The 26746-nt window shown below is 38.1% G+C and overlaps 3 protein-coding genes and 1 long non-coding RNA gene across 6 annotated transcripts; 3 read left to right on the forward strand and 1 right to left on the reverse strand.

Annotated features, from left to right (window-relative positions):
- The first annotated feature begins 3253 nt into the window (after window positions 1-3253).
- On the forward strand, window positions 3254-5985 carry LOC105037588 (uncharacterized). The gene has a single exon (XM_010913230.4). It carries the CDS (start codon window positions 3396-3398, stop codon window positions 5634-5636), a length of 2241 nt encoding a protein of 746 aa, XP_010911532.3. The 5' UTR covers window positions 3254-3395; the 3' UTR covers window positions 5637-5985.
- Window positions 5986-6777: 792 nt separating this feature from the next.
- On the reverse strand, window positions 6778-8289 carry LOC140855702 (uncharacterized). The gene is made up of 2 exons (XR_012138677.1): window positions 7696-8289; window positions 6778-6819 (listed from the first exon to the last, which is right to left on the reverse strand). It is a non-coding gene; the product is annotated as an uncharacterized lncRNA (long non-coding RNA).
- A 10435-nt stretch (window positions 8290-18724) lies between these two features.
- On the forward strand, window positions 18725-19279 carry LOC140855828 (probable LRR receptor-like serine/threonine-protein kinase At3g47570). The gene is made up of 2 exons (XM_073252885.1): window positions 18725-19103; window positions 19260-19279. The coding sequence occupies exons 1-2, from the start codon at window positions 18725-18727 to the stop codon at window positions 19277-19279; spliced, it is 399 nt and encodes a 132-aa protein (XP_073108986.1).
- A 1208-nt stretch (window positions 19280-20487) lies between these two features.
- Window positions 20488-24984, forward strand: LOC105036214 (uncharacterized). Of its 3 annotated transcripts, none has more exons than XM_010911981.4 (3): window positions 20488-20638; window positions 21542-24277; window positions 24435-24984. In XM_010911981.4, the coding sequence occupies exons 2-3, from the start codon at window positions 21550-21552 to the stop codon at window positions 24779-24781; spliced, it is 3075 nt and encodes a 1024-aa protein (XP_010910283.2). In that variant the 5' UTR covers window positions 20488-20638; window positions 21542-21549; the 3' UTR covers window positions 24782-24984. The 3 variants fall into 3 exon arrangements, with proteins under 3 accessions (XP_010910283.2, XP_019703132.1, XP_073108204.1); XM_019847573.3 differs by having other exon boundaries at window positions 20491-20638; window positions 21414-24277; XM_073252103.1 differs by lacking the exon at window positions 20488-20638 and having other exon boundaries at window positions 20645-24277.
- Window positions 24985-26746: the final 1762 nt, after the last annotated feature.

Below are 26746 nucleotides of genomic sequence, written 5' to 3' on the forward strand. Positions count from 1 at the left end.
GGTTACAACACCCATTCAAATGACACCTAGGACATTCCGTAAGCATGCCCTGTGCTAGCAAAAGTTCAATATCACTAGACAGCATACGTTTTATGTAAGGAAATATTACATGTTTATTCTCAGATAGCGAATAAGTACAATTAATTGGACCTTTTCCATACCAAATGTCTTTTCATTAAAATAATTTCTTCGGCAAGATCTCTCATAATCCTTGTTTCGCTAGGCTAACCATGTGTTATACCCATTTCTCTTCACCATAATAGATACAAGACAATAAATTGAGAATTTCTTTAATGAAGCATGAAATTAAAAACGAAAATGAACAGGAAACATGGACTGTGAATTATATTAAGGGACCTGTGGTGTTACAAAAGAGTACTGTCTCAATAACACTCTGAATTCTGAAACTACATTAAATTATGATAAATTATTTAAAACGACAATAGCATAATACTAAAACCATGATAGGAGACAGAGAAATCCTGATCCGTTAAAAGGTTAAGTATGGATCAAGATTTTGTATATTGCTCTCCTTACTTTATTCGATACGAACCTAATCTAACTCAACCTGTTGTCATCCATACCGAATACTTTTTCATGACAATACCTCTCTAGAGTTTTTATTTAGTACAATCCCATATTTTGATAAGATCTTTCTAACAGAAAAAAAAAAAAAAATTCATTACTTGAAGGCATTGTTGCCATATAACTTACCTATTTCATTATTTAACTTGTCTACATATTAAGATAGATAAATTGTGCACTAAAAGAAGTCGTACGAGAAATAGAACCACGCATCTTATAAGAATCTTGGCCGTATAAGATGAAAAAAAGAGAAAAAAATATCCCAACCGATCAAAGAAGAGTTTCCTTGGTCAATCTCCAAAGAAAAAAAAAAAAAAGGAATAACTTGTTATGTTTGACAAAGTGTCCTGCCTCCATGCTTCTATTATCTTCCAATTGCGTAGCTCTCTTCATTTTTTTTTTTTTGGCTTAGAATTATTTTTTTTTGATGCAAGGGAGATTAAAATCTCACAATTCTACCACTAGATAAAGATTAAAACATGAATTACTGCCCGATAATTAAGGTACCAGAGCATCAAAAAAAGAGACTTAATTTATTCAAGAAAAATTAAGGCTTATTGATTGGTTGACAAAAACATATCATTATTCCATTCTATTTCTACATCACAAATTATTAGCAACTCTAATATATGCAATTTATAACCACATGGAAATGGGAACATACTCATAGATTCAAAATCCAGCAACTAACTCCTCGTGTGCCTCACTCGTCTTTAGGTATTGTTTTCAAGATGGCATGTGGTTTGAGAAGAAAGGCACCACTTTGGATGGTCAACCCGCAAGGCTTTTTTTTTTTTTTTTTTGGGTACAAACCAAGAATTCCTCCATCCGCCACATATTGCATCGAGTCCGGGGATCACGGATGTAAATTGTTTCTGACAAACAATCGCTTGCACCAAACATCATAAAATAACCACTCTCCCAACCCATTGCACAAACAAACAACTCCCAAGAATAATAATAACAGAAGGCAAATGGATTTCTGTAGATGAGAACGAAAACTTCAACACCATTTCACCAACCCATAAATGCTTGAACACAACAGATGATATGAACCAAAACAAGACAATCGCTGGCAACAAATATCATAAGACCACAACCACAGCCCATCGCACAGAAAAAAATTGAACCTACGTCGAAAAAAATAATTATCAATAACATATCTTATTTTTGTGCCTGCGAAGATGGCCGTCGGGAGGGGGGAAGAGAGGAGGGTCGGTGGGGAGGGGAAGATGGCTTGGACCGCGCGGGTGGGCGTCGACGGACGCGGCAGCAGAAGGGAGTGACGGACGGTGGTGAGGCGTGGACGGCGTGTGCGCGTGGACGGTGGGTGCGGTGCCGGCGGCGGAGATGGGCCGGGGTCGGCGGAGAGGAATGGGTGGAAACTGAAGGGGCGGCGGTAGATAGATTAGGGCACGCGCGGGGGTATAAAGGAACCTAACGACGCTTTGTAGCGTTGTTAAATAATGACGTAAAAAAGCATCGGTATTGTTTTTATTTCACGACGCTTTTGTTAAAAGCGTCGGCATTGACAGTGCTTAAATTTTACGACGTTTTTAAGTATCGTTAAAAACCGACACTTTTTAAAAGCATCGGCAGGTCAGCGCAACCTGCCGACGCTTTCCAAAAGCATCGGCAAAAAAAAGTCGATAATTTATTATTTTCTTGTAGTGTGAATTGTAAAGATTTAATCAAAATCATATGGGATTAATTTTAGTTTATTTTTTATTTATATTTTATTTATTTATCTACTTATTTTCATATACGGCTATTGAATATGGATACTATGAAATGTCCAACCCGTACAAGGCAAATGCTTGTGCTTGCGTTTTGTTTGGGTTAAAAAATTATTAGCACATAAAAAATGGGTTTGAATTATAATTTTTGCATAAAAAAATAATGAATATGTTTTCACGATGTAGACCATTGGATGATATTCCGTACAGTTTTCAAAGCACTCCCATTTTCTTGAGTCATCCGCCTACCCAGTTAGCAGCTTTAGGTATCCCAAAACCGCACGCTCCATCTGCACCAAAATGTTATAGTTATAATATTATCATTGCAGCCCTTTGGTGAAGTAAAAAAAAAAAAAAAAGAAGTACAATTAATCACAAGAGTAATGACTTCAAAAATCGTATTTCCCTATCACCAAAAAAAAAAAAATCGTATTTCCCTGTCTCCTAGCCTTTTTATCTTTCTAAGATCAGTATAAATTCAACAAAAAAAAAACAAAAACAAAAGAGTATCTTATGTCAAAGCGGGTTATGATGTGGAGAGACCACCATCCATTCCCCATCATCAAATGAGATACGAAAATGAGACGGCAGCTAACAAATATAATATTATTTCAAGCCATATGGTCAGTCAAGATTCTACGCATGCAATGTAGTCTCTATCTATGCATTGGGAAGAACGCTAGAACAAGCAATTGGGACATTTGATGACCAAGTAGGCTACTTGTAATACAAGAGCTAGTGTTGAAAATCAGTCACTGTTATGCAGTTCAAACCCCAAAGGCACGTGTTTATGCGTCGTAAGAAATGGTGCAATTCATAAATGAAGGAGATGGACCAACTTTGCCCATCTTTCAACTGCCTTATTTGCTATGCAACCTCCGTTTACCTGAGAGATGAACAACAACCATTCATCTCTAAAATAAATAATGTTGTCATCCAAGTATGCATCAAGGTCCATATCCTACATTTATGAATCGAACCGTCTTATACGGTGCAAAACACTCATGAGCTCAATAATAAAAGTGTCCACATATGGCTAAAACTTGAAACCCAAGAAGCCTTCTCCAACCTCTCATGAGCAATATTTCCGGAGCAGGAGGCTGCATGGTTTCTCTTCCACGAGAAAGCATGGAACTTCAACAGATACTGAAGATAGGGTTGATCTTGTTCTTCCTCTGGTCCTCCTCATGCTTACCGGTGGCATCCGTGGTTGATGCCACGGGAGCTATTCGGTTCAGAAATGACACTGACCATCTATCTCTGCTCGCTTTCAAAGATCAAATAACTCATGATCCTTTGAATGCTCTAAGCTCATGGAACGACACCATACAATTCTGCAACTGGAAGGGCGTCACATGCAGCTGGAAGCACAAGCACAGGGTCGTCGTCTTGGACCTCGGCTCTTTGGGATTGGAGGGATCTCTCTCCCCCTCTATTGGAAACCTCACCTTCCTTCACCGGCTCAACCTCGTAAACAACAATTTCTTTAGTGAGATCCCATTGGAGTTGGGCCGTTTGCGTCGGCTGAAAAATCTCATCTTGAGTTTCAATTTATTCCAAGGAGGCATCCCCTCCAACTTGACCTACGGCTCCGAGCTTAGAATTCTCGCCTTGAGCCACAACCAGCTCACGGGCAAGATTCCAGTGGAAATCACCTCCCTCACGAAGCTTGGTGAGCTATATCTCGGGAGTAACACATTGATCGGGGTTATTCCAACTTCCATTGGTAACCTATCATCACTCACACGACTCTCCCTCCTTTACAATCACCTGGGTGGAAGCATTCCGGATGACATCGGCCGCCTTTCGACCCTTGAATTTTTTCGAGCAAGTGTCAATAGTCTTACAGGTACAATCCCTAGCAAACTTTACAACATCTCATCAATGCAAGAGTTCAGTGTGGCTCAAAATGAGCTGCAAGGAAGCATTCCATCTGATATAGGCGTCACGCTTCCTAGTCTTCAATTCCTCATATTGTCTGGCAACCAGTTTGATGGACCCATTCCAACTACACTGGCAAATGCCTCGAGACTTGAAGTCATCTGCATTCCAGATAATCATTTTAGTGGGAGGGTGCCATCTGAGCTGGGAAGGCTACGAGGCCTTCACCTTCTTAATGTAGAAAAGAATCATCTGGAAGCAGGAGATGCCAAGGGGTGGGAATTTCTCGACTCTCTCACAAACTGCAGCCGGTTAACGGTGTTGTCACTCTACGACAATATGCTAGGAGGCATGTTGCCCAACTCAGTAGTCAACCTCTCTTCACAGCTCAAAGTATTGAATCTGAACATAAACCACATGTCAGGGAGAATCCCTCATGGAATTGAAAACCTAGCCAACCTCTACTGGTTCACTTTCGATGATAACCTTTTCACTGGTGCTATTCCAGAAAGCATCGGTAAGCTTGTGAGGTTAGAGAGGCTAGGCTTGTCTTCTAATAGGTTTACAGGACAGATTCCTATCACCCTAGGCAATCTCACACTACTGACTGAACTCTATTTGGAGCAGAATAACCTGCAAGGCCCCATTTCTCCAAGTCTTGGAAAGCTGCAACACCTATCAATCTTGGACCTTTCTACCAATCGTCTTGCTGGAACCATACCCAAAGAGATTTTAAGCCTTCCCGCCTTGTCCCTTTATCTAAATTTATCTGACAATTCATTGGATGGATCTCTTCCTCTAGAGGTTGGGAGATTAAAGAATCTACACACTTTGGATATTTCTAGAAACATGCTATCTGGTAATATTCCTAGCACACTTGGTGACTGTCAGATCTTGGAATACTTGCATCTGGATAACAACTTTTTCCAAGGGACAATTCCCAAATACTTGAGCAACGCAAGAGGCCTTCAAGAACTAGATCTCTCACATAACAATTTAACAGGTCCTATTCCAACATTTTTAGAGGACTTGAAACAATTGCAAATGTTGAATTTGTCTTTCAATCATCTTGAAGGTGAAGTGCCAGTAAAAGGGGTCTTTGAAAATGCTACTCAGGTTTCCATCAAAGGAAATAGTCGACTCTGTGGGGGTGTTCCAGAATTACACTTGCCCGCATGCCCAGGAAAGTCATACAAAAAGAGAAAGTGGCCTCTGCTACTGAAAATAGTGATTCCAATAGCTGGTGCAGTCTTGTGTATGATCCTTCTATTCTCCTTTTTTATCCTTCTACGGAAACGGAAGTCGAAAGTTAATGCTCCAATTGTACCTCCATTGGAAGATCAATTCCTCAGAGTTTCTTACACTGATCTGATTAGAGCAACCGATGGATTCTCTTCCACCACTCTCATTGGCAGAGGAGGGTATGTGTTATAGCCCAAGCCCATGCCCGATTTAAAAGACCCAAGCCCATTCAAAAAAAAAAAAATAAAGAAAAAATCAGGAAGAAGACTCCTTTCTTCTCCGGTGAGACCCAGGCGAAACGGAAGTCCTAGGACCTCTCGAAGTCCTAGGGCCCTCTATAAAAAGACCTCCCCTTTCCCTAGAAGCCGATCATCGGCCCTCTTCCTCTCTCTTTCTCCCTATTTTCCGATTTGGAGCCGCGGACACTCCTCTTGTTCTCGCCGTGATTACTCGCCGGTGGGGTCATCGAAGGCCGAGATGAGTTCCCCTTCTCTTCCTCTCTTTCTTCCCCTTCCTCCCATGCCCTTGTGCTCGGCTGCCGGCGACGGGGGTCGCCGATTCTTGGTCGGAAAAGAGACCCCTGTTTTGGTCTCTTTTCCTTGGATTTTCCGGCGCCGGCGATCGCAATCGACCGCCGGCCATGCCTCTCCGTGACCGGGGGAGTGGCCCCCCTCTGCCGTCGGTCTCCGCCGTGGCAACCGCGGCCTGAACGGCCCGGCAAAGGAGGGGACTGCCGGTCCCCTGTTCGGCCTGGAAGGAGCCCGAGAGAAGAAGAAGAAAAAAGAGAAAAGAAAAGAAAAGAAAAGAAAAGAAAAAGAAGAAAAAAGAGAAAAGAAAAGAAAAGAAAAGAAAAAGAAGAAAAAGAGAAAAAGAAAAGAAAAGAAAAAAAAGAAGAAAAAGAAGAAAAAAGAGAAAAAAAAAGAAAAGAAAAATAAATATAAATAATAATAATAATAATAATACATATATATATATATATACATATATATATATAATAAATAAATAAATAAATAAATAAATGAGAGAGAGAGTTTCTCTCTCTTCTCTCTCTTCTTTCAGTCTGAACCCTTACTTTCTTTCTCTGGAATTGAACTTTCTCTCTCTAAAATTTTCTGTCACGCCCCGAACCCAACACCCGGGTCGGATACGTGATGGCCGCACACTCCTTAGAGCAAGCCCTAAAGAATATGCAAGGCCAAAATAAATCATTACAACCTTAACATCCATAACAATTAATTTCAATAATAATTCATAAAATTTTGTATAATTACAATTAACATTCCTTCAATTCTCTGATCAGATACTATGACACTCTATTTATCCTTCTGCTCACCCGTAAATCCAAGCCATAGCCAATCTAAGTCATCCTGCAACTCTGAGAAAAAAAAGAAAGATGAAGGGGTGTGAGCTTTACAGCCCAGTAAGAATTCCCATATCACACTGATATAGTAATATAGTCTGAAAATAAGGATAAGCAATAAAATATAAAATCTCATGTTCAATGTCCAGAATAATGCAAACATTCATAAATTTTTTTGTCTTGTCAAAATAGATGCATCATCATATGTTAACCGGTGAAACACTTTTGTTCAACAATTGTTTCATATCTTATCTTTCATTTCTACTTTCATAATCATATGATTTTAACATTTTCTTTCTGGCTTTGGACTATCCAAGTCTATACCTCAGTCATCTTCCGGATCGAATCCACTTTAAAAAGTCTTTCAAGACTGTCCCAGGATGAGCTCCTGGCCGGCTGTCCCACGTACCAAAGCCCGTGAGAGGCTGTCCCAGGCATAAGCTCCTGGCGGGCTGTCCCAGGCATGAGCTCCTGGCCGGCTGATCCACCTGTAAGCCAGTGGGGGCTGTCCCAGGCATAAGCTCCTGGCGGGCTGTCCCAGGCATAAGCTCCTGGCGGGCTGTCCCAGGCATAAGCTCCTGGCCGGCTGTTCCACATGACAAGGCTAGTCCATACCATATATCTCTTTCTTTTCATTTAATCATTATGTGTTGATTTCATCAATCAATTCTGTCTTGCATTATGATCAATTCAGATATGTCATATCCATATAATCATGCCATCAATCTCTGATACATATATATTGACATAACATACTCATGCTCAAAATCAAATAACAGTATCTCAGATATAATAAATTCATCGATCTCAAATCCGATAATGCAAAACCAATGATGCAAGACCAATAGTAAAATAGCATATATAATAGTGATCATGTACAGGGATTCTTACCTTTACCGGTGACTGATCCAAACACAGAAATCAATGTTCTTCTTTGATTTATGAATTTCTCTAACAAGATATTCCACTCGATATCATATGCAGACAATCATCTCTTCATAACCCTGATCAATATAAAAATCACATATATGGAGAAAATTACCGATAATCGATCTGATAACACAAATCTAGGATCTCTCTTAGGATTAACCAAAATTAGGATTTACCTAAGTATCTGGATCCTCCACTGATCCATAAGACTTCTAGAGAGAGAAAATCCATGAAGAGAGAGAAAAGTCTAGAGAGAGAAAGTAGAGAGAGAAAGTGGAGAGAGAAATCTTCATATCCTTCCGATGAGGCACTCATGATCGAGATCATCAGAGGTCCTATCAGGGTGACTCAATATGAATCAAGTGTTACAAATTTTGAATAGGATCGAACTGGGATCAGATCTACCGCACGAATTTCGGAGCAACCTCAGATCATCTTATTTTCATCTTCAAGTTTATTCTAGGGTTCATAATGCAATCAGAGAAGAAGAAAAGATCCCAGAGAGACAAAATCCGTAAAGAGAGAGAAAAGTCTAGAGAGAGAATCTAGAGAGAGAAAATATAGAGAGAGAAGGTAGAGAGAGGAGAGAGAAAAGAGAGAGAAAGAAGAGAGAAAGGAGAGAGAGGAAAATTCTCTCTCTTCTTCTTCTTCTTATTTTATTTTATTTTATTTTATTTTTTTATTCTTTTTCTTTTTCCTTTTTCTATTCTTTTTTTTTCTTTTTCCTTTTTCTTTTCTTTTTCTTTTTCCTTTTTCTTTTCTTTTTCTTTTCTTCTTCTTCTTCCTTTCTTCTTTTCTTCCCGCGGCCACCATTGGCTGAAACAGGGGAGGACCGTGAGGTCCCCCCCTCGATGGCTCGGGCTCCGACGGCTTGGTCGGAGATCCGGCAACAGGTGGAGGCGACGGTGAGCAATGGACGGCCGGCGGCGAGGTTCGGCCGGCAAAAAATCAAAAAGAGATCGGAAAAACAGGAGATTTCTTGTTCATGAATTTTCCGGCAAAGACGGTGGCCGACGGCGAGGCTTTGGGCCAGGGGAGAAAGGGAAGAGGGAGAGGAAGAAGGGGAGGGGCTTACCTCGAGCTCCGGCAGCCGAGAAGAACTCCGGCAATCTTTTTCTTTTCCATCTAAGAACCCGCGGATCCTTTTGAAAAAAAATCCCTCAATCTCTCAAAATCCCGTGATAAAAACCTAAAGGAAGGGGAAAGGGAATTTTATAGAGGAGGAATCTGGTTTTTACTCGGATTCTCCACTCCTTTTCACGGTGGGAAGAAGACTCTCAACGGGAGTCTTCTTCCTCCCGATTCCTCTGTTTTTTTTTTTTTTTTCTGGGTCGTTACATTCTCCCCTCCTTAAAATAATTTCGTCCTCGAAATTAGGTTATGTCGTTTGAGATATATTCTAAAGTATACATTCTTCATGTCATTCTCAAGCTTACAATAATGTCTTTTATTTCTCATGATTTTGTTATAACAAAAATTATTTGAAATCTCAAACTCATCCTTTCTTATTGATTTCTCAACTTTTTGAAGAACTGTAACATTTTGGACTTGTATTAATATACCACCATTATTTGTCTAATACATTTCACTCGAAATTCATAATTATCTCATACTACCCCTGATAAATAAAGATCAAACATCGAGCACTCTTTACAATCATCGATTTCTTTCTTCACTTGATTTTTTTCAACAAATTTTTATATATAGACTCTCATCTTAAGAAAAATCTCAATCTTCTATATCAGTTCAAGTAACAATATTAAATTTAAAAAAAATATGAGATCTATGTCAGGACATTCTAAATTTGAACTAATATCAGAACTATCAAGCTATTAATAAACTTGAGATATCTAAAATTTCTTGGCATTATCTACAATGAAGCAACCTACTAACAAAATTTATCCGACTATGATCAGAACAAAAAAATTATTCTTTATTAACAACTAATGTATTCCATAATATCTTCAGAATCAAAGAATTAATATTTCTAATCAATTTAACCCACCATGCTTTTGCTGCGCACTCTGATCTTGGTTTATCAAATTATATAATTATATCAAAGATAAAAATATCCTTATATGTTAGATCGATCTAAGATAGATCCAACCTTCAAATTTCAGATAAAACTTAGGGCAAAATTTTAAGTTTCTTCATCTTTACTACCTTTGGGTATAGCATATAAAAATTAAATCTTGATCTACTTCCTATATTTGAAATTATTGTATAAGTTTCATCACTCTTTCAAGAATCCAACATATCTAGAATCAATTAGAGTTAACTTTAGATTTACCTTACAATCATTTAGATAATTTCTAAATCAATCTTCCTTTTTTTTTAAAAGAATTAATTCTAATTTGACAACTAAAAGAACTCAAGTCAACATCCTTAAGTAGAATCAACTTGATTATTTCTTATAGAATTCTCTTCATCATAACTATTAATATTAATCAATAAATCTATACAAAATCTTGTCCCTTGTATAAGTCATTCAAACTTTAACACTAACAAGATATCTTAATTTAATTTAAAAATCCAAACTTTGACTTGAATGATTAATACACTTCACCATCTTCAACAGTCATAAAAAAAAAATCTAATCCAAAGATAATAATACGAATTATTAAAGATTTCATCATAACCTGTATATCATACTCTGACAAAATAAATTTTCTTATTTAATTTAACAACAATATCAAAAGACTTTTGATCCACTTAAAAAAATAAACTATTGACTTGAAATTCAATGCAACTTGAAAGATCAAAGAATCATATTCAGAATATGATATTTTGAGTAACTAAAAATTTCATCAAGATGTGTATCTCATATTCTCATAATAAAATTCAAGTATATATATATATATATATATATTTTTTTTTTTTCATCTAAGATTGGGTTTCATATATGACCTCTTATAGGTTCAGTGTTCAAAAATATTTCTCTCTCATATGATGAAATTTCTTCTTAGATCATACCCTAATTAACTTTCTTTTGATAAGTCCAAAATTCATAACGCATCAGATAATTATCATCGAAATTAGAAAAGTATCATGATCTTCAATCATTAAATCATCTAGTATTCTCAACATAACTTATCAATACCTCCCACTTCATTCCAAGATCAACTCTTTTCATACTTAGGTCAACCTTACTAATTGAAATCCAAGATATAACTCGTCAATTTTATTATAGATAACATATGCCACTTATGCATAAATTCCATCTTAATATCTATTGATTCGAAATCTAAATATTAAATCTTCTCTTTCATATCTATCGTGTTCCTCATGATCATAACCTAAGTTCAGATATCACTAGAATTACAATTCTGAATAATTATAACCTTAAACTCAAATACCACTTAAATCATATTTTCTAGTGATCATAACCTAAACTCTAATATCATTTTATCATACCTTTAATGATCAAAATCTTAAACTCTGATATTATCAATCATACTTTAGTGATTATAATCCCAAAGTTTTGATATCACTTATATGACAATCTCTAGTGACCTTAAACTTGGCTCTAGTACTATTCTGTCATATCCTAATCACTTATATCATTGTCTCCAAATGAACGTAACCTAAGCTCTAAGCTCAGATGCCACTCTGTCACATCCTACTGATCTTACATAAAGTTTTAATATCTCTTCATAATCTCTAGTGATCTTAAACCTAAGCTTTGATATTATTCTATCACATCCAAATCATTTATATTGTAATCTCCAATGATCATAACCTAAGCTCTGATATTACTCTGTAATATTCTAATCACTCATATCATAATCCCTAACGATCATATCCTATGCTCTGATACCATTCTGTCACGCCCCGAACCCAACACCCGGGTCGGATACGTGATGGCCGCACACTCCTTAGAGCAAGCCCTAAAGAATATGCAAGGCCAAAATAAATCATTACAACCTTAACATCCATAACAATTAATTTCAATAATAATTCATAAAATTTTGTATAATTACAATTAACATTCCTTCAATTCTCTGATCAGATACTATGACACTCTATTTATCCTTCTGCTCACCCGTAAATCCAAGCCATAGCCAATCTAAGTCATCCTGCAACTCTGAGAAAAAAAAGAAAGATGAAGGGGTGTGAGCTTTACAGCCCAGTAAGAATTCCCATATCACACTGATATAGTAATATAGTCTGAAAATAAGGATAAGCAATAAAATATAAAATCTCATGTTCAATGTCCAGAATAATGCAAACATTCATAAATTTTTTTGTCTTGTCAAAATAGATGCATCATCATATGTTAACCGGTGAAACACTTTTGTTCAACAATTGTTTCATATCTTATCTTTCATTTCTACTTTCATAATCATATGATTTTAACATTTTCTTTCTGGCTTTGGACTATCCAAGTCTATACCTCAGTCATCTTCCGGATCGAATCCACTTTAAAAAGTCTTTCAAGACTGTCCCAGGATGAGCTCCTGGCCGGCTGTCCCACGTACCAAAGCCCGTGAGAGGCTGTCCCAGGCATAAGCTCCTGGCGGGCTGTCCCAGGCATGAGCTCCTGGCCGGCTGATCCACCTGTAAGCCAGTGGGGGCTGTCCCAGGCATAAGCTCCTGGCGGGCTGTCCCAGGCATAAGCTCCTGGCCGGCTGTTCCACATGACAAGGCTAGTCCATACCATATATCTCTTTCTTTTCATTTAATCATTATGTGTTGATTTCATCAATCAATTCTGTCTTGCATTATGATCAATTCAGATATGTCATATCCATATAATCATGCCATCAATCTCTGATACATATATATTGACATAACATACTCATGCTCAAAATCAAATAACAGTATCTCAGATATAATAAATTCATCGATCTCAAATCCGATAATGCAAAACCAACGATGCAAGACCAATAGTAAAATAGCATATATAATAGTGATCATGTACAGGGATTCTTACCTTTACCGGTGACTGATCCAAACACAGAAATCAATGTTCTTCTTTGATTTATGAATTTCTCTAACAAGATATTCCACTCGATATCATATGCAGACAATCATCTCTTCATAACCCTGATCAATATAAAAATCACATATATGGAGAAAATTACCGATAATCGATCTGATAACACAAATCTAGGATCTCTCTTAGGATTAACCAAAATTAGGATTTACCTAAGTATCTGGATCCTCCACTGATCCATAAGACTTCTAGAGAGAGAAAATCCATGAAGAGAGAGAAAAGTCTAGAGAGAGAAAGTAGAGAGAGAAAGTGGAGAGAGAAATCTTCATATCCTTCCGATGAGGCACTCATGATCGAGATCATCAGAGGTCCTATCAGGGTGACTCAATATGAATCAAGTGTTACAAATTTTGAATAGGATCGAACTGGGATCAGATCTACCGCACGAATTTCGGAGCAACCTCAGATCATCTTATTTTCATCTTCAAGTTTATTCTAGGGTTCATAATGCAATCAGAGAAGAAGAAAAGATCCCAGAGAGACAAAATCCGTAAAGAGAGAGAAAAGTCTAGAGAGAGAATCTAGAGAGAGAAAATATAGAGAGAGAAGGTAGAGAGAGGAGAGAGAAAAGAGAGAGAAAGAAGAGAGAAAGGAGAGAGAGGAAAATTCTCTCTCTTCTTCTTCTTCTTATTTTATTTTATTTTATTTTATTTTTTTATTCTTTTTCTTTTTCCTTTTTCTATTCTTTTTTTTTTCTTTTTCCTTTTTCTTTTCTTTTTCTTTTTCCTTTTTCTTTTCTTTTTCTTTTCTTCTTCTTCTTCCTTTCTTCTTTTCTTCCCGCGGCCACCATTGGCTGAAACAGGGGAGGACCGTGAGGTCCCCCCCCTCGATGGCTCGGGCTCCGACGGCTTGGTCGGAGATCCGGCAACAGGTGGAGGCGGCGGTGAGCAATGGACGGCCGGCGGCGAGGTTCGGCCGGCAAAAAATCAAAAAGAGATCGGAAAAACAGGAGATTTCTTGTTCATGAATTTTCCGGCAAAGACGGTGGCCGACGGCGAGGCTTTGGGCCAGGGGAGAAAGGGAAGAGGGAGAGGAAGAAGGGGAGGGGCTTACCTCGAGCTCCGGCAGCCGAGAAGAACTCCGGCAATCTTTTTCTTTTCCATCTAAGAACCCGCGGATCCTTTTGAAAAAAAATCCCTCAATCTCTCAAAATCCCGTGATAAAAACCTAAAGGAAGGGGAAAGGGAATTTTATAGAGGAGGAATCTGGTTTTTACTCGGATTCTCCACTCCTTTTCACGGTGGGAAGAAGACTCTCAACGGGAGTCTTCTTCCTCCCGATTCCTCTGTTTTTTTTTTTTTTTCTGGGTCGTTACATTTTCTCTCTCTAGATTGTTTCTCTCTCTTGATGGATTTCTCTCTCTCTAAAGTTATTCCTCTAGGATTAGCATAGTGTAAGGCTTTATTTGATGATTTTGATCGAGTTTAGGGAAGAGTCTGATTTTAAGTGAATTTTTGATTTGAGACTTGTTTAGATTTAATTTTGAATTAAAATTAATGTAAAACTATAATTTTGGATAATAGGCACGAAAGAATCTCCTAGAAGTTAGTCGATCTGTTCATTCAGTGCTCCGTGAAAGATAAGTAATGAATCATCTTCTCGAGATATTTCATATTTATTCTGAAAATAAATAATTATTCTCTGAAATTATGCATGATTTATGAAATTATATTTTGAAAGAAAAGTACTTTTGAAATATTATGGTATGTCGATTATGCACACATTCAGTGAAAAATTATGATATATTATGATACAAAATATTTTGATACATATCGGATTTATGCTCTCAGCCTAACTATATTTCAGTGGGCCCCGCCAATGGAGATTATACGTTGGTACTCAGTGGACTCTGCCAGTGGGGGTTATGCGCTGGTATTCTGTGGACTCCGCCAATGGGGGTTAAACGTTGGTCATAGTCGAGGCTGTTGAGTTACGAGTGTTTTGAATCGAATCAGATTTATGATTATATTATATGTGATTATTTAAAAATATTAGATTTGCATTAAATCAGCATAAAATATATTTTTATGTTTATTTACAATATTGTTCTTGAAAATTAGATAATATCTGAAATATCTAGTTGAGATATTTGTTACTTACTGGGCTGTCTAGCTCATTACCTTTCTTTCTATTTTTCAGATTCAGATAATTAATTTCGAGCGTGGAAAAAAATATTGGGACAGAGCTTTTAGAGGCGAGATTTAGCATTGTCAATTTCATTGAACTTAGATCTATTATTTTATTTTTAGTAAAATTTTATTGGATGTAAGATATTTATTTTAAATACTTGAATTAAAATTGAATAATAATTATTTGAATTTATTCCGCTATGATGCATTGATATCGTGATGAGATGCCTTGCATGCTTATGGAGAGTTCTTCATAAGTATGCGGCGGTTGCCGCGACTTCCTACTCGCGATCTCGGGCTGGGGGCATGACAATTAATATGGTATCAGAGCATAAGTGGATAAATTATGACACTTACAATTTGACATAGTATGAGTGTAGGTGGGTAAACATTAGAAATATTGGGACGTTAAAGTATGAGCATCATAATAAATCTATCCTAACAAATAGATAAATGAATCTAATAAGGTTTTACTACTACAAGGTTACCATGTCTCCTCGTAGAATGACAAGAACTACTCAAGGAATTACAAGAGAGACATCACAACCACGGGATGGTAGCACTCCGCATCTGATCAGTGGCATCCCTCAGGAGGAGGGAGTCGTAGATCCTAATGGAAGTACTTCGAGAGCACGTCAAGAACCAGATATGGCTCAGTTAATGCAGACCCTAATCAGAATGGTACAAGCACAACAACAAATATAGCAGCAAATTCTTGAACAACAGCAAATACAATGAGATACACAACAACATCAGCATCCACCACCACAACATGGAGAGCAATCAGTACAATGGAACAACATTTTAGAATTTAAAAAGCTTGCTCCTCCAGCTTTCAAGGGGACTACTGAACCTCTGGAGGCTGATAACTGGATAATGGAGATGGAGAAGGCCTTCGCTGTCCAAGAGTATCTTGATGAAGAAAAGATTCGATATGCAGCTTATTTACTACAAGGAGAAGCATACAACTGGTGTCAGCGACTACAGCGCAAGTATGAACAAGACGGCGAAATACTTACTTGGGAAAGATTTCGGATTGCATTCTATGATCAGTATTTTTCTCGAAGTATAAGGATCCAGAAAGAGCAAGAGTTTATTTATTTGAAGCAAAAGGGTATGAGTGTGACTGAATATGAAGCAAAATTTATAGAGTTAGCAAAATTTGCTCCGAGATTAGTGGATGGTGAGCAAGAACGTGTTCACAAGTTTGAGATGGGACTGAGAACTGAGATTCAAAAACAAGTGGTTCCATATGAATTGACAACTTATGCAGATGTGGTAAACAAAGCACTGATAATTGAAAGACAAGTCAATGAAGAGCGCATGGAAAGGGAAAGAAAGCAAAGAAAGAGAGCAAAATCAAATGATACATAAGGGCAGAATAATAAAAACATCAAAAGATCAGCTAAGGGAGCAATAGATAATAAGACGCAACAGATTGATGGTGAGCAGTGCTCCAGATGTGGCAAAAATCATGCAGACAAGGATTGCTATTGGAATACAGGTGCTTGTTTCAAATGTGGTCAGACGGATCATAAAATTGCTAGCTGTCCGTTAAATACAGAAAATCAAGTTGGCCAAAGAACTTATGAAGGACAACATAGGGGTGGTGGACAGATTTCTAAAACCCAGGGAAGAGTTTATGCGCTTACTCAACAGAATGCACAGACTTCCAATACAATAGTGACAAGTATGAAAAATTTCGAGGACGAAATTTCTTTTAGGGGTGAAGAATGTTATAGCCTAAGCCCATGCCCGATTTAAAAGACCCAAGCCCATTCAAAAAAAAAAATAGAGGAAAAATCGAGAAGAAGACTCCCGATAGGAGTCTTCTTCTCCGATGAGACCCAGGCGAAACGGGAGTCCTAGGACCTCTCGAAGTCCTAGGGCCCTCTATAAAAAGACCTCCCCTTTCCCTAGAAGTCGATCATCGGCCCTCTTCCTCTCTCTTTCTCCCTATTTTTCGATTTGGAGCCGCGGACACTCCTCTTGTTCTCGCCATGATTGATCGCCGGTGGGGTCACCGGAGGCCGAGGTGAGTTCTCCTTCTCTTCCTCTCTTTCTTCCCCTTCCTCCCATGCCCTTGTGCTCGGCTACCGGCGATGGGAGTCGCCGATTCTTGGTCGGAAAAGAGACCCCTATTTTGGCCTCTTTTCCTTGGATTTTCCGACGCGGCGATCACAATCGACCGCCAGCCATGCCTCTCCGTGACCGGGGGAGTGGCCCCCCTCTGCCGTCGGCCTCCACCGTGGCGGCCGCGGCCTGAACGGCCCGACAAAGGAGGGGACTGCCGGTCCCCTGTTCGGCCTGGAAGGAGCCCGAGAGAAGAAGAAGAAAAAAGAGAAAAGAAAAGAAAAGAAAAAAAAGAAGAAAAAGAAGAAAAAAGAGAAAAAAGAGAAAAGAAAAGAAAAGAAATAATAATAATAATAATAATAATAATAATAATAAAATATATATATATACATATATATATAATAAATAAATAAATAAATAGAAAGAAAAATGAGAGAGAGAGTTTCTCTCTCTTCTCTCTCTTCTTTCAATCTGAACCCTTACTTTCTCTCTCTGGAATTGAACTTTCTCTCTCTACTTTCTCTCTAGGTTGTTTTTCTCTCTTGATGGATTTCTCTCTCTCTAAAGTTATTCCTCTAGGATTAGCATAGTGTAAGGCTTCATTTGATGATTTTGATCGAGTTTAGGAAAGAGTCTGATTTTAAGTGAGGTTTTGATTTGGGACTTGTTTAGATTTAATTTTAAATTAAAATTAATATAAAAATATAATTTTGGATAATAGGCATGGAAGAATCTCCTAGAAGTTAGTCGATCTGTTCATTCAGTACTCCGTGAAAGGTAAGTAATGAATCATCTTCTCGAGATATTTCATATTTATTCTGAAAATAAATAATTATTCTCTGAAATTATGCATGATTTATGAAATTATGTTTTGAAAGAAAAGTGATTTTAAAATATTATGGTATGTCGATTATGCACACGTTCAGTGAAAAATTATGATATATTATGATACAAAGTGTTTTGATACAGATCGGATTTATGCTCCCAGTCTAACTATGTTTCAGTGGGCCCCGTCAATGGGAATTATACGTTGGTACTCAGTGGACCCTGCCAGTGGGGGTTGTGCGCTGGTATTCTGTGGACCCCGCCAATGAGGGTTAAACGTTGGTCATAGTCGAGGCTGTTGAGTTACTAGTATTTTGAATCGAATCGGATTTATGATTATATTATATGTGAATATTTGAAAATATTGGATTTGCATTAAATCAGCATGAAATATATTTTTATGTTTATTTGCAATATTGTTCTTAAAAATTAGATAATATCTGAAATATCTAGTTAAGATATTTGTAACTTACTGGGCTGTCTAGCTCATTACCTTTCTTTCTATTTTTCAGATTCAGATAATTAATTTCGAGCGTGGGAAGAAATATTGGGACAGAGCTTTTAGAGGCGAGATTTAGCATTGTCAACTTCATTGAACTTAAATTTATTATTTTATTTTTAGTAAAATTTTATTGGATGTAAGATATTTATTTTAAATACTTGAATTAAAGTTGAATAATAATTATTTAAATTTATTCCGCTGTGATGCATTGATATCGTGATGAGATACCTTGCATGCTTATGGAGAGAGTTTTTTATAAGTATGCGGCAGTTGCCACGACTTTCTGCTCGCGATCTCGGGCTGGGGGCGTGACAGTATGGTTCTGTTTATAAGGGCGTCTTGAGTCCTCACCAAACTACTGTTGCTGTGAAGGTTTTCGACCTTCAAAATCAAGGAGCTTCGAAGAGCTTTCTAGCTGAATGTGAGGTGCTAAGAAGTGCTCGGCATCGAAATCTTGTCAAGGTCATGACTTGCTGCTCAATGGTTGATTTCAGAGGCCATGATTTCAAAGCTCTGGTTTTTGAGTTCATTTCTAATGGAAATCTAGAGAAATGGTTACATCCAGAGTTAGATAGGCGTCATCATACGGAAAGCCTAAGCCTGCTTCAAAGGTTAAACATAGCGATTGATGTGGCTGATGCAGTAGACTACCTTCATAATAATTGTCAGCCATCCATTGTTCATTGTGATCTAAAGCCTAGTAATATATTGATTGATAATGAGATGATTGCTCATGTGGGAGACTTTGGTCTGGCAAGGTTCATGTCTAAAGCTACAACAATCTCCTTGGCAGACAAAAGTAGCTCAATCCGGATAAAAGGAACCCTTGGATATATTGCTCCAGGTACATGCTGTTTTCATCCCTATTTTGTTCGCTCATATTTGCTCTGTTTAAGATGTCCATGCTAAACTTTCTTTTCTACTATTACTTTTTTTTTGTGTTAAAGATAATTATTAAGTTAATATATTTTACTCAAGCATTTGCATATATGTATTGCAGAATATGGCGCAAGTGGGTGATATGATCGATCAAACAAGGTTTATTTTATCAAAAAGAAAAAATAAGAAAGATGAAAATTTGCATGTCATTTTGAGCAAAGTTTTTCCTTTCTTTGCACCCCTCCCTGTATGATCAAGCATCAGCTATCGATGGTGGTCCAAGATTTCAATACAAGGTCCAATGAATTAAAACAAACCAACTCAAAATAGCTTCATGCATTTCTTGTTTTTTTGTTTATATTAAGAAGATTAAGCATCCTAGGTCCCTTCATTTTGTTATGTCTAAGGGAGCTTGAAGGTCCGTCAAAAATTTAAGAGCCTCGTTGTGGTGGAACCTACCTTTGGGCCCAGTTTGACGAAATTGTTTAGGAATTATATATAAAAAATTGCAGACTTTAAATAATTTTCCTACAATCTTTTTCTATAGTGGAGTAAATTGATAAAAAAAGATTGATCCACAACAAAACGCAAATCCGCGCACCAACCACCAATAACCATACCTGCATCGTCATGGCTCAGAAGATAACTTTTAAATAGATCCCAGAAGGCCAAGTCATTAAGTTTGTACGATCTGATACCAACTACATGTCGTCACCAGTAATTGCTAATTTCGTCAAAATGAGGCTAGATTGGGCTAATATTATGAGCCCTATGGACTCATTTATAGTAATAATTAAGTAATTTAAAAGAAGTTTTAATCGGTATAAAAATAAAATTTTATATTCTGACGGAACGAACGTTCTGACCCCTCATTTTGTAAAAAAAATAAAATTTAAACTCTAAAATTTATCTATACAAAAGAAAAAATAAAAAAATAAAAAAAATAAAAAATAAAAATAAATAAAGGACATCAATCAAGATGCTTCACTAAAAGAATTATTAAGATGGAATAGGATGGTGGGGTCATACCTTCGTCCCATGAGATATCTCTATTACTAAAAATATCATGATTCTAAAATTCAAACCTTTTCGAACCTTGAGCTTGTAGGATTTGACTATCGCTTCTTGAGTCACTTTGTCCCAATCTTTCTTTTTATTGGAAAGGATGAAAGTTCAAACCCATTGGCAGCAGACTAGCTGGCACTCCAACCATGTAGTTTTAAAAAGTAGATAAATACATAAAAAAATAAACAAACAAATTAATTAATAAAGTATGCAATCGTCGGTGCGCTAATGACCCGCAATTTGTTACCAAAAAAAAAAGACCCGCCATTTACCAAGAGCTTGCACGTGACCAAATAAAGCTCTCATCAGGATCTGCGAGTTGCGTAGCTTCGTTCGATGGTATTGTTTTCGGTCCTGGAATTGGAGGGGAAACCGCCATTCTTCTTCCAACTCCTGGACCTTTTTCTTGCCGACACGCAGGGGTTTCTCTCTGAGGTACTCTAAACGTTCCTGGATTCGATTGAACGGATTTGGGTCGATGTTCCCTATATTAAGATTTTTCTTTCCTGGGTTCTCTGTCCTATAATTTAGGGTTTGGTCGTTCTTGTTTTGGCGAGGAGATGAAAACTTTCGTTTTTTGACTGTTTGAATACCTTCTTTTTTTCGATTTTGACTGCTTAATTGGTTTGGATTGGATAACTGGAGTTTGATCTGCGTCAAGGTATCTTAGCGGGCTGTTTTTAATAGAGATGTGTATTTCTATATGCAGAAAAGATGATCGTTTAGCTTTTTATTCTGTAATTCTATCTACATGATTCTTATGGAAGATAGCCTTTCCTTTGCGCATCTATAATTTTGTGATTTTGCGCTCTGAGAACTTATATGTATTATTCTCTGTGTCTTTCACTTTTGATTCGCTTTAGAGAGTTTTGCCATGGAAGGCTTTCGTTTCGAGATATATTCTGTGTTTTTCTTTTTCGCTTGATTTTGAGAATTCAAGAATCTATTTTAATTCGTCTCCTGTGTGTTTCCTTTCGAATCTTCCTTTGTCAAGGTGTCTAATCTTCGACAAGAGTGCCATGTTCTGGTGGCAGTTTAGCATTTATTTTCGTAAGTTTTTTTTTTGGTTTCATATGTATACGTCATTTTCTTCTTCATGCTTTGTCCATCTATATCTTTCTTAAGAAAATAAAAGGTGGTATAAGAAAGTGCTCCCCGTGGCTAATTACATCCAAAAACTGAATCCCAAGCAACCCAAACAACCTTGCAGAACAAAGCAAGAACCAACACCTTAGAACAGGGCTAATCAAAACTAGTCCAAAATGGATACCAGAGCTTAGTATGCATGAAGGTCTATAAGAAGCCTTCTCCAACCTCTTAGAAATATTTCTGGAGCAGGAGGGTGCATGGTTTTTCTTCCACGAGAAAGCATGGAACTTGAACAGATACTGAAGATGGGGTTGATCTTGTTCTTCCTCTGGTCCTCCTCATGCTTACTGGTGCCATCCATGGTTGATGCCACGGGAGCTATTCGGTTTGGAAATGACACTGACTATCTATCTCTGCTTGCTTTCAAAGATCAAATAACTCGCGATCCTTTGAATGCTCTAAGATCATGGAACAACACCATACAATTCTGCAACTGGAAGGGTGTCACATGCAGCAGGAAGCACAAGCAGAGGGTCGTCTCCTTGGACCTCAGCTCTTGGGGATTGGAGGGCTATCTCTCCCCCTCTATTGGAAACCTCACCTTCCTCCACCGACTCAGCCTCGGAAACAATGGTTTCTTCAGTGAGATCCCATTGGAGTTGGGCCGTTTGCGTCAGCTGAAAAATCTCAACCTGAGTTTCAATTCATTCCAAGGAGAAATCCCCTCCAACTTGACCTACTGCACCGAGCTTAAAATTCTCGCCTTGAACGACAACCAGCTCACGGGCAAGATTCCAGTGGAAATCACCTCCCTCATGAAGCTTGTTGAGCTATATCTCGGGAGAAACACATTGACCGGTGTTATTCCACCTTCCATTGGTAACCTATCATCACTCGCATGGCTCTCCCTCCTTTTCAATCACCTGGGTGGAAGCATTCCGGATGACATCGGCCGCCTCACGACCCTTGAACTTTTTCAAGCAAGTGCCAACGGTCTTACAGGTACAATTCCTAGTAAGCTTTACAACATCTCATCACTGCAAGACTTCTATGTGGCTCAAAATAAGCTGCACGGAAGCATTCCATCTAATATAGGCATCGCTTTTCCTAGTTTTGTATCCCTCGCATTGGGTGGTAACCAGTTTGATGGACCCATTCCAACTACATTGGGAAATGCCTCGGTACTTGAATACATTGACATTTCAGATAATAATTTTAGTGGAAGGGTGCCATCTGAGCTGGGAAGGCTACCACGCCTTTACCATCTTAATGTTGAAGAGAATCATCTGGAAGCAGGGGATGCCAAGGGATGGGAATTTCTCGACTCTCTCACAAACTGCAGCCGGTTAACGGTGTTGGCACTCGACTACAATATGCTGGAAGGCATGTTGCCCAACTCGATAGTCAACCTCTCTTCCCAGCTCCAAGTATTGCTTCTGGATGAAAACCATATATCAGGGAGAATCCCTCATGGAATTGAAAACCTAGCCAACCTCTACTTTCTCACTTTCTCCCAGAACCTTTTCACTGGTGCTATTCCAGAAAGCATCGGTAAGCTTGCGAGGTTAGAGAAGCTAGACTTGTCTTTTAATAGGTTTATAGGGCAGATTCCATTCTCTTTAGGCAATCTCACGCTACTGACAGAACTCACTTTGGGCCAGAATTACCTGCAAGGCCCCATTTCTCCAAGTCTTGGAAAGCTGCAACACCTATCAATCTTGGACCTCTCTACCAATCATCTTACTGGAACCATACCCAAAGAGATTTTAAGTATTCCTGCCTTGTCCCGTTATCTAGATTTATCTGACAATTCATTGGTTGGATCTCTCCCTGCAGAGGTCGGGAGACTAGAGAATCTACAAGCTTTAGATATTTCTAGGAACATGCTGTCTGGTAATATTCCCAGTACACTTGGTGACTGTGAGATCTTGCAGTACTTATATCTGAGTAACAACTTGTTCCAAGGGACAATTCCCCAATCCTTGAGCAGCATTGGAGGCCTTCAAGTACTAGATCTCTCATATAACAATTTAACAGGGCCTATTCCAACATTTCTAGAGGACTTGAAACAATTGCAAATGTTGAATTTGTCCTTCAATCATCTCGAAGGTGAAATGCCAGTAAAGGGGTTCTTTAAAAATGCTACTCAGGTTTCCATAAAAGGAAATAGTCGACTCTGTGGGGGTGTTCCAGAATTACGCTTGCCCGCATGCCCAGGAAAGTCATGCAAAAAGAGAAAGTGGCCTCTGCTACTGAAAATAGTGATTCCAATAGCTGGTGCGGTCTTGTGTGTGATCCTTCTATTCTCCATTTTTATCCTTCCACGGAAATGGAAGTCCAAAAATAATGCTCCAATTGTATCTTCATTGGAAGACCAATTCCCCAGAGTTTCTTACACTGATCTGATAAGAGCAACTGATGGATTCTCTTCCACTAATCTCATTGGCAGAGGAGGGTATGGTTCTGTCTATAAGGGCGTCTTGAGTCCTCACCAAACTACTGTTGCTGTGAAGGTTTTCGACCTTCAAAATCAAGGAGCTTCGAAGAGCTTTCTAGCTGAATGTGAGGTGCTAAGAAGTGCTCGACATCGAAATCTCGTCAAGGTTATGACTTGCTGCTCAATGGTTGATTTCAGAGGCCATGATTTCAAAGCTCTGGTTTTTGAGTTCATTCCTAATGGAAGTCTAGAGAAATGGTTACATCCAGAGTTAGATGGGCGGCATCATATGGAAAGCCTAAGCCTGCTTCAAAGGTTAAACATAGCGATTGATGTGGCTGATGCAGTAGACTACCTTCATAATAATTGTCAGCCATCCATTGTTCATTGTGATCTAAAGCCTAGTAATATATTGATTGATAATGAGATGATTGCTCATGTGGGAGACTTTGGTCTGGCAAGGGTCATGTCTAAAGCTACAGCAATCTCCTTGGCAGACAAGAGTAGCTCAATCCGGATAAAAGGAACCCTTGGATATATTGCTCCAGGTACATGCTATTTTCATCCCTATCTTCTTCGCTCATATTTGCTCTGTTTAAGATGTCCAAGCTAAACTTTCTTTTCTACTACTACTTTCTTTTTGGTGTTAAAGATAATTATTAAATTAATACATTTTGCTCAAGCATTTACATATATGTATTGCAGAATATGGCGCAAGTGGTCAGGTATCTACTTCTGGTGATGTTTATAGCTATGGAATCTTTCTTTTCGAGATGCTTACCGGAAAGAGTCCCGTTGATGATATGTTTAAAGATGGCCTAAGCCTTCGAAAGTTTGTAGAGATAGCTTTTTCTGAAAGAGTTATGGCAATTGTGGATCCGCTAATGCCACTTGTAGAGGATGAGAGTAAAACTCGTGAATGCTTAATATCCATGGCAAGAACAGGTCTTTCTTGCTCAAATGGGTCAGTGAGAGAAAGATTGAATATAAGTGATGTTGCCACAACCATGCATGCAATTAGAGATGCCTATCTTGGGACTCAAGTTCATTAGAAGATTTGGTGAAGCTTAAGTGGAAGGTAAAGTCTGTCTTAGTATCTTACCTCTAATAATTGTCAAGTTGCAGTGTTTGATGTTGTAAACCTATTTCCCAGCGTTAAACTTCTTTGAGACTTAAGCTGTGAGTTTGTTATTTATTTTCTAGCAGTGGCTACAAAGAATTAGTAATCAATATCATGGTTGTGTGTGTCTCTGCATATATTGTTTTTCCATATAAATGAAAGTTTCAAATCTAAAAGATTATTTTCATTGTGACGTAGCTGAAAGTTAGAAATAGTGGAGATAGCATAATGAGAATCACCCTCAACATAGAGAGAAGTTGCTCTTAGCTCAACCACTGCAGCATATAAACCCATCCATGCAGCCACAATTTCAGCATAAGCAATAGGATAGCAGACGATCCCGAATAAGCAGACCATTGGAAATGGCTTACCTGCTGCCTTTATAAGCAAACCTGCACTATCACGAATTACATAACCCGCAACCGCCTTTCCATTCTAGACAGATGCATCAAAGTTTACCTTTATGCTTCCACAGGGGGGTGGTGACCAAACAACAAATATAGGATTTGGTCAGCCCAGATTGGGCAGAGTAGAGTCACCATAACGCCTATCCAGAAAAAAATTTTGCCCAACAGTATCTTCAATGCCCTGCACAGTTAAATAACCATAGATTCTTCTAACCAGTTGAATAGGCGACTGCGACTAATTTTGGAAAATCCTTTCATTGCGTCCATCCCATATCAACCAAGCTAGTATAGCCAAAATAGATCTGAATTTCTCTTCAATTCGGGCAGCAGACAAGGAGTCTACCAGGCCCAACAAGGAAGTAGGCAAGAGATCAGAAGGAATCATATTTTCAGCATGAGACCAGAAGGATTTCGCAAAGCGGCACAGGATTAAAGCATGATTAACATCTTGGATGGATGCCAAGACATAAATCACAGGAGGCCATAGAGTAATCAATAATTTCCCTTCTTGCTAAAAGGTCTTTACATGGCAAGCAGTTCAATAGCACTTTCCACCAAAAGAATTTAATTCTGGGGGGTACTTTCAATTTTCACAACCAAGCCATTGAGATACTTGCTGTAGGGCGATCAAGGCCCAGAGCCGAATAAACGTCTCTAATTCGGATGCTTTTAGAGATCTTACTCCCCCATGTCAATTGATCAGACCAATCATGAACCGCAATGGCATTTCATCTGACATGAGGGAAGAGATAAGAGGCAAATTCCATTCTCGTGAGGGGTTTGTCAGATCACTAACCTGCAGATAATGCAGCTGTGCCTCCATGTTAATAAAAGTAGGCCACAAGTTAATATGCACCAACGAGCACCAAGGGTCAGACATAATATTAATTGATCAACCATTACCGATCGACCAAAGGAATTAATGTTGAAAAAAGTAGGCCGCAACAGATGAAGATGTTTAAGAAGCCATGGGAGAACGAGTGGGATATGCTAGTGGCTGCAAATGTTAACAAAGATGGCTTGAGAGAGATTTTCTTTTTCTCTTGGTAATCTCTCTCTAATAAACTAACGTTAGGCACCTACTGTAGTGCTAAAAACAGATTTAATATGGATATTAATATTTGTATCCATTTATATTTGATGAATACTAATACGAATATCAATCCGATGCAAAAGTTTCCATCCATATCTATTTTAAATGGATATGGAATATATCATATGTTAAAGTTATGGAGATGAATACACATATAAGTTATCTAGTTAAATTTCACCATCGTAAAATCAAATATACCACTGAATAGAAGGTAAATTAAGTCAATAATATGATAATATGATTATTTATTTCCCTTAAGGTTAATAAATGCAATATAAAACTAAATAAGATTATCAATAGAAATGGATATTTAGATACGGATAGCATAGTTATCTATCAGTATCTATGATAACTTGCGATGTTGTTGTTAGGACACCATGATTATCAAACTAATTTT

Source organism: Elaeis guineensis, chromosome 1 (assembly GCF_000442705.2).
Source record: "Elaeis guineensis isolate ETL-2024a chromosome 1, EG11, whole genome shotgun sequence".
In the NCBI taxonomy this organism is placed as follows: domain Eukaryota; kingdom Viridiplantae; phylum Streptophyta; class Magnoliopsida; order Arecales; family Arecaceae; genus Elaeis; species Elaeis guineensis.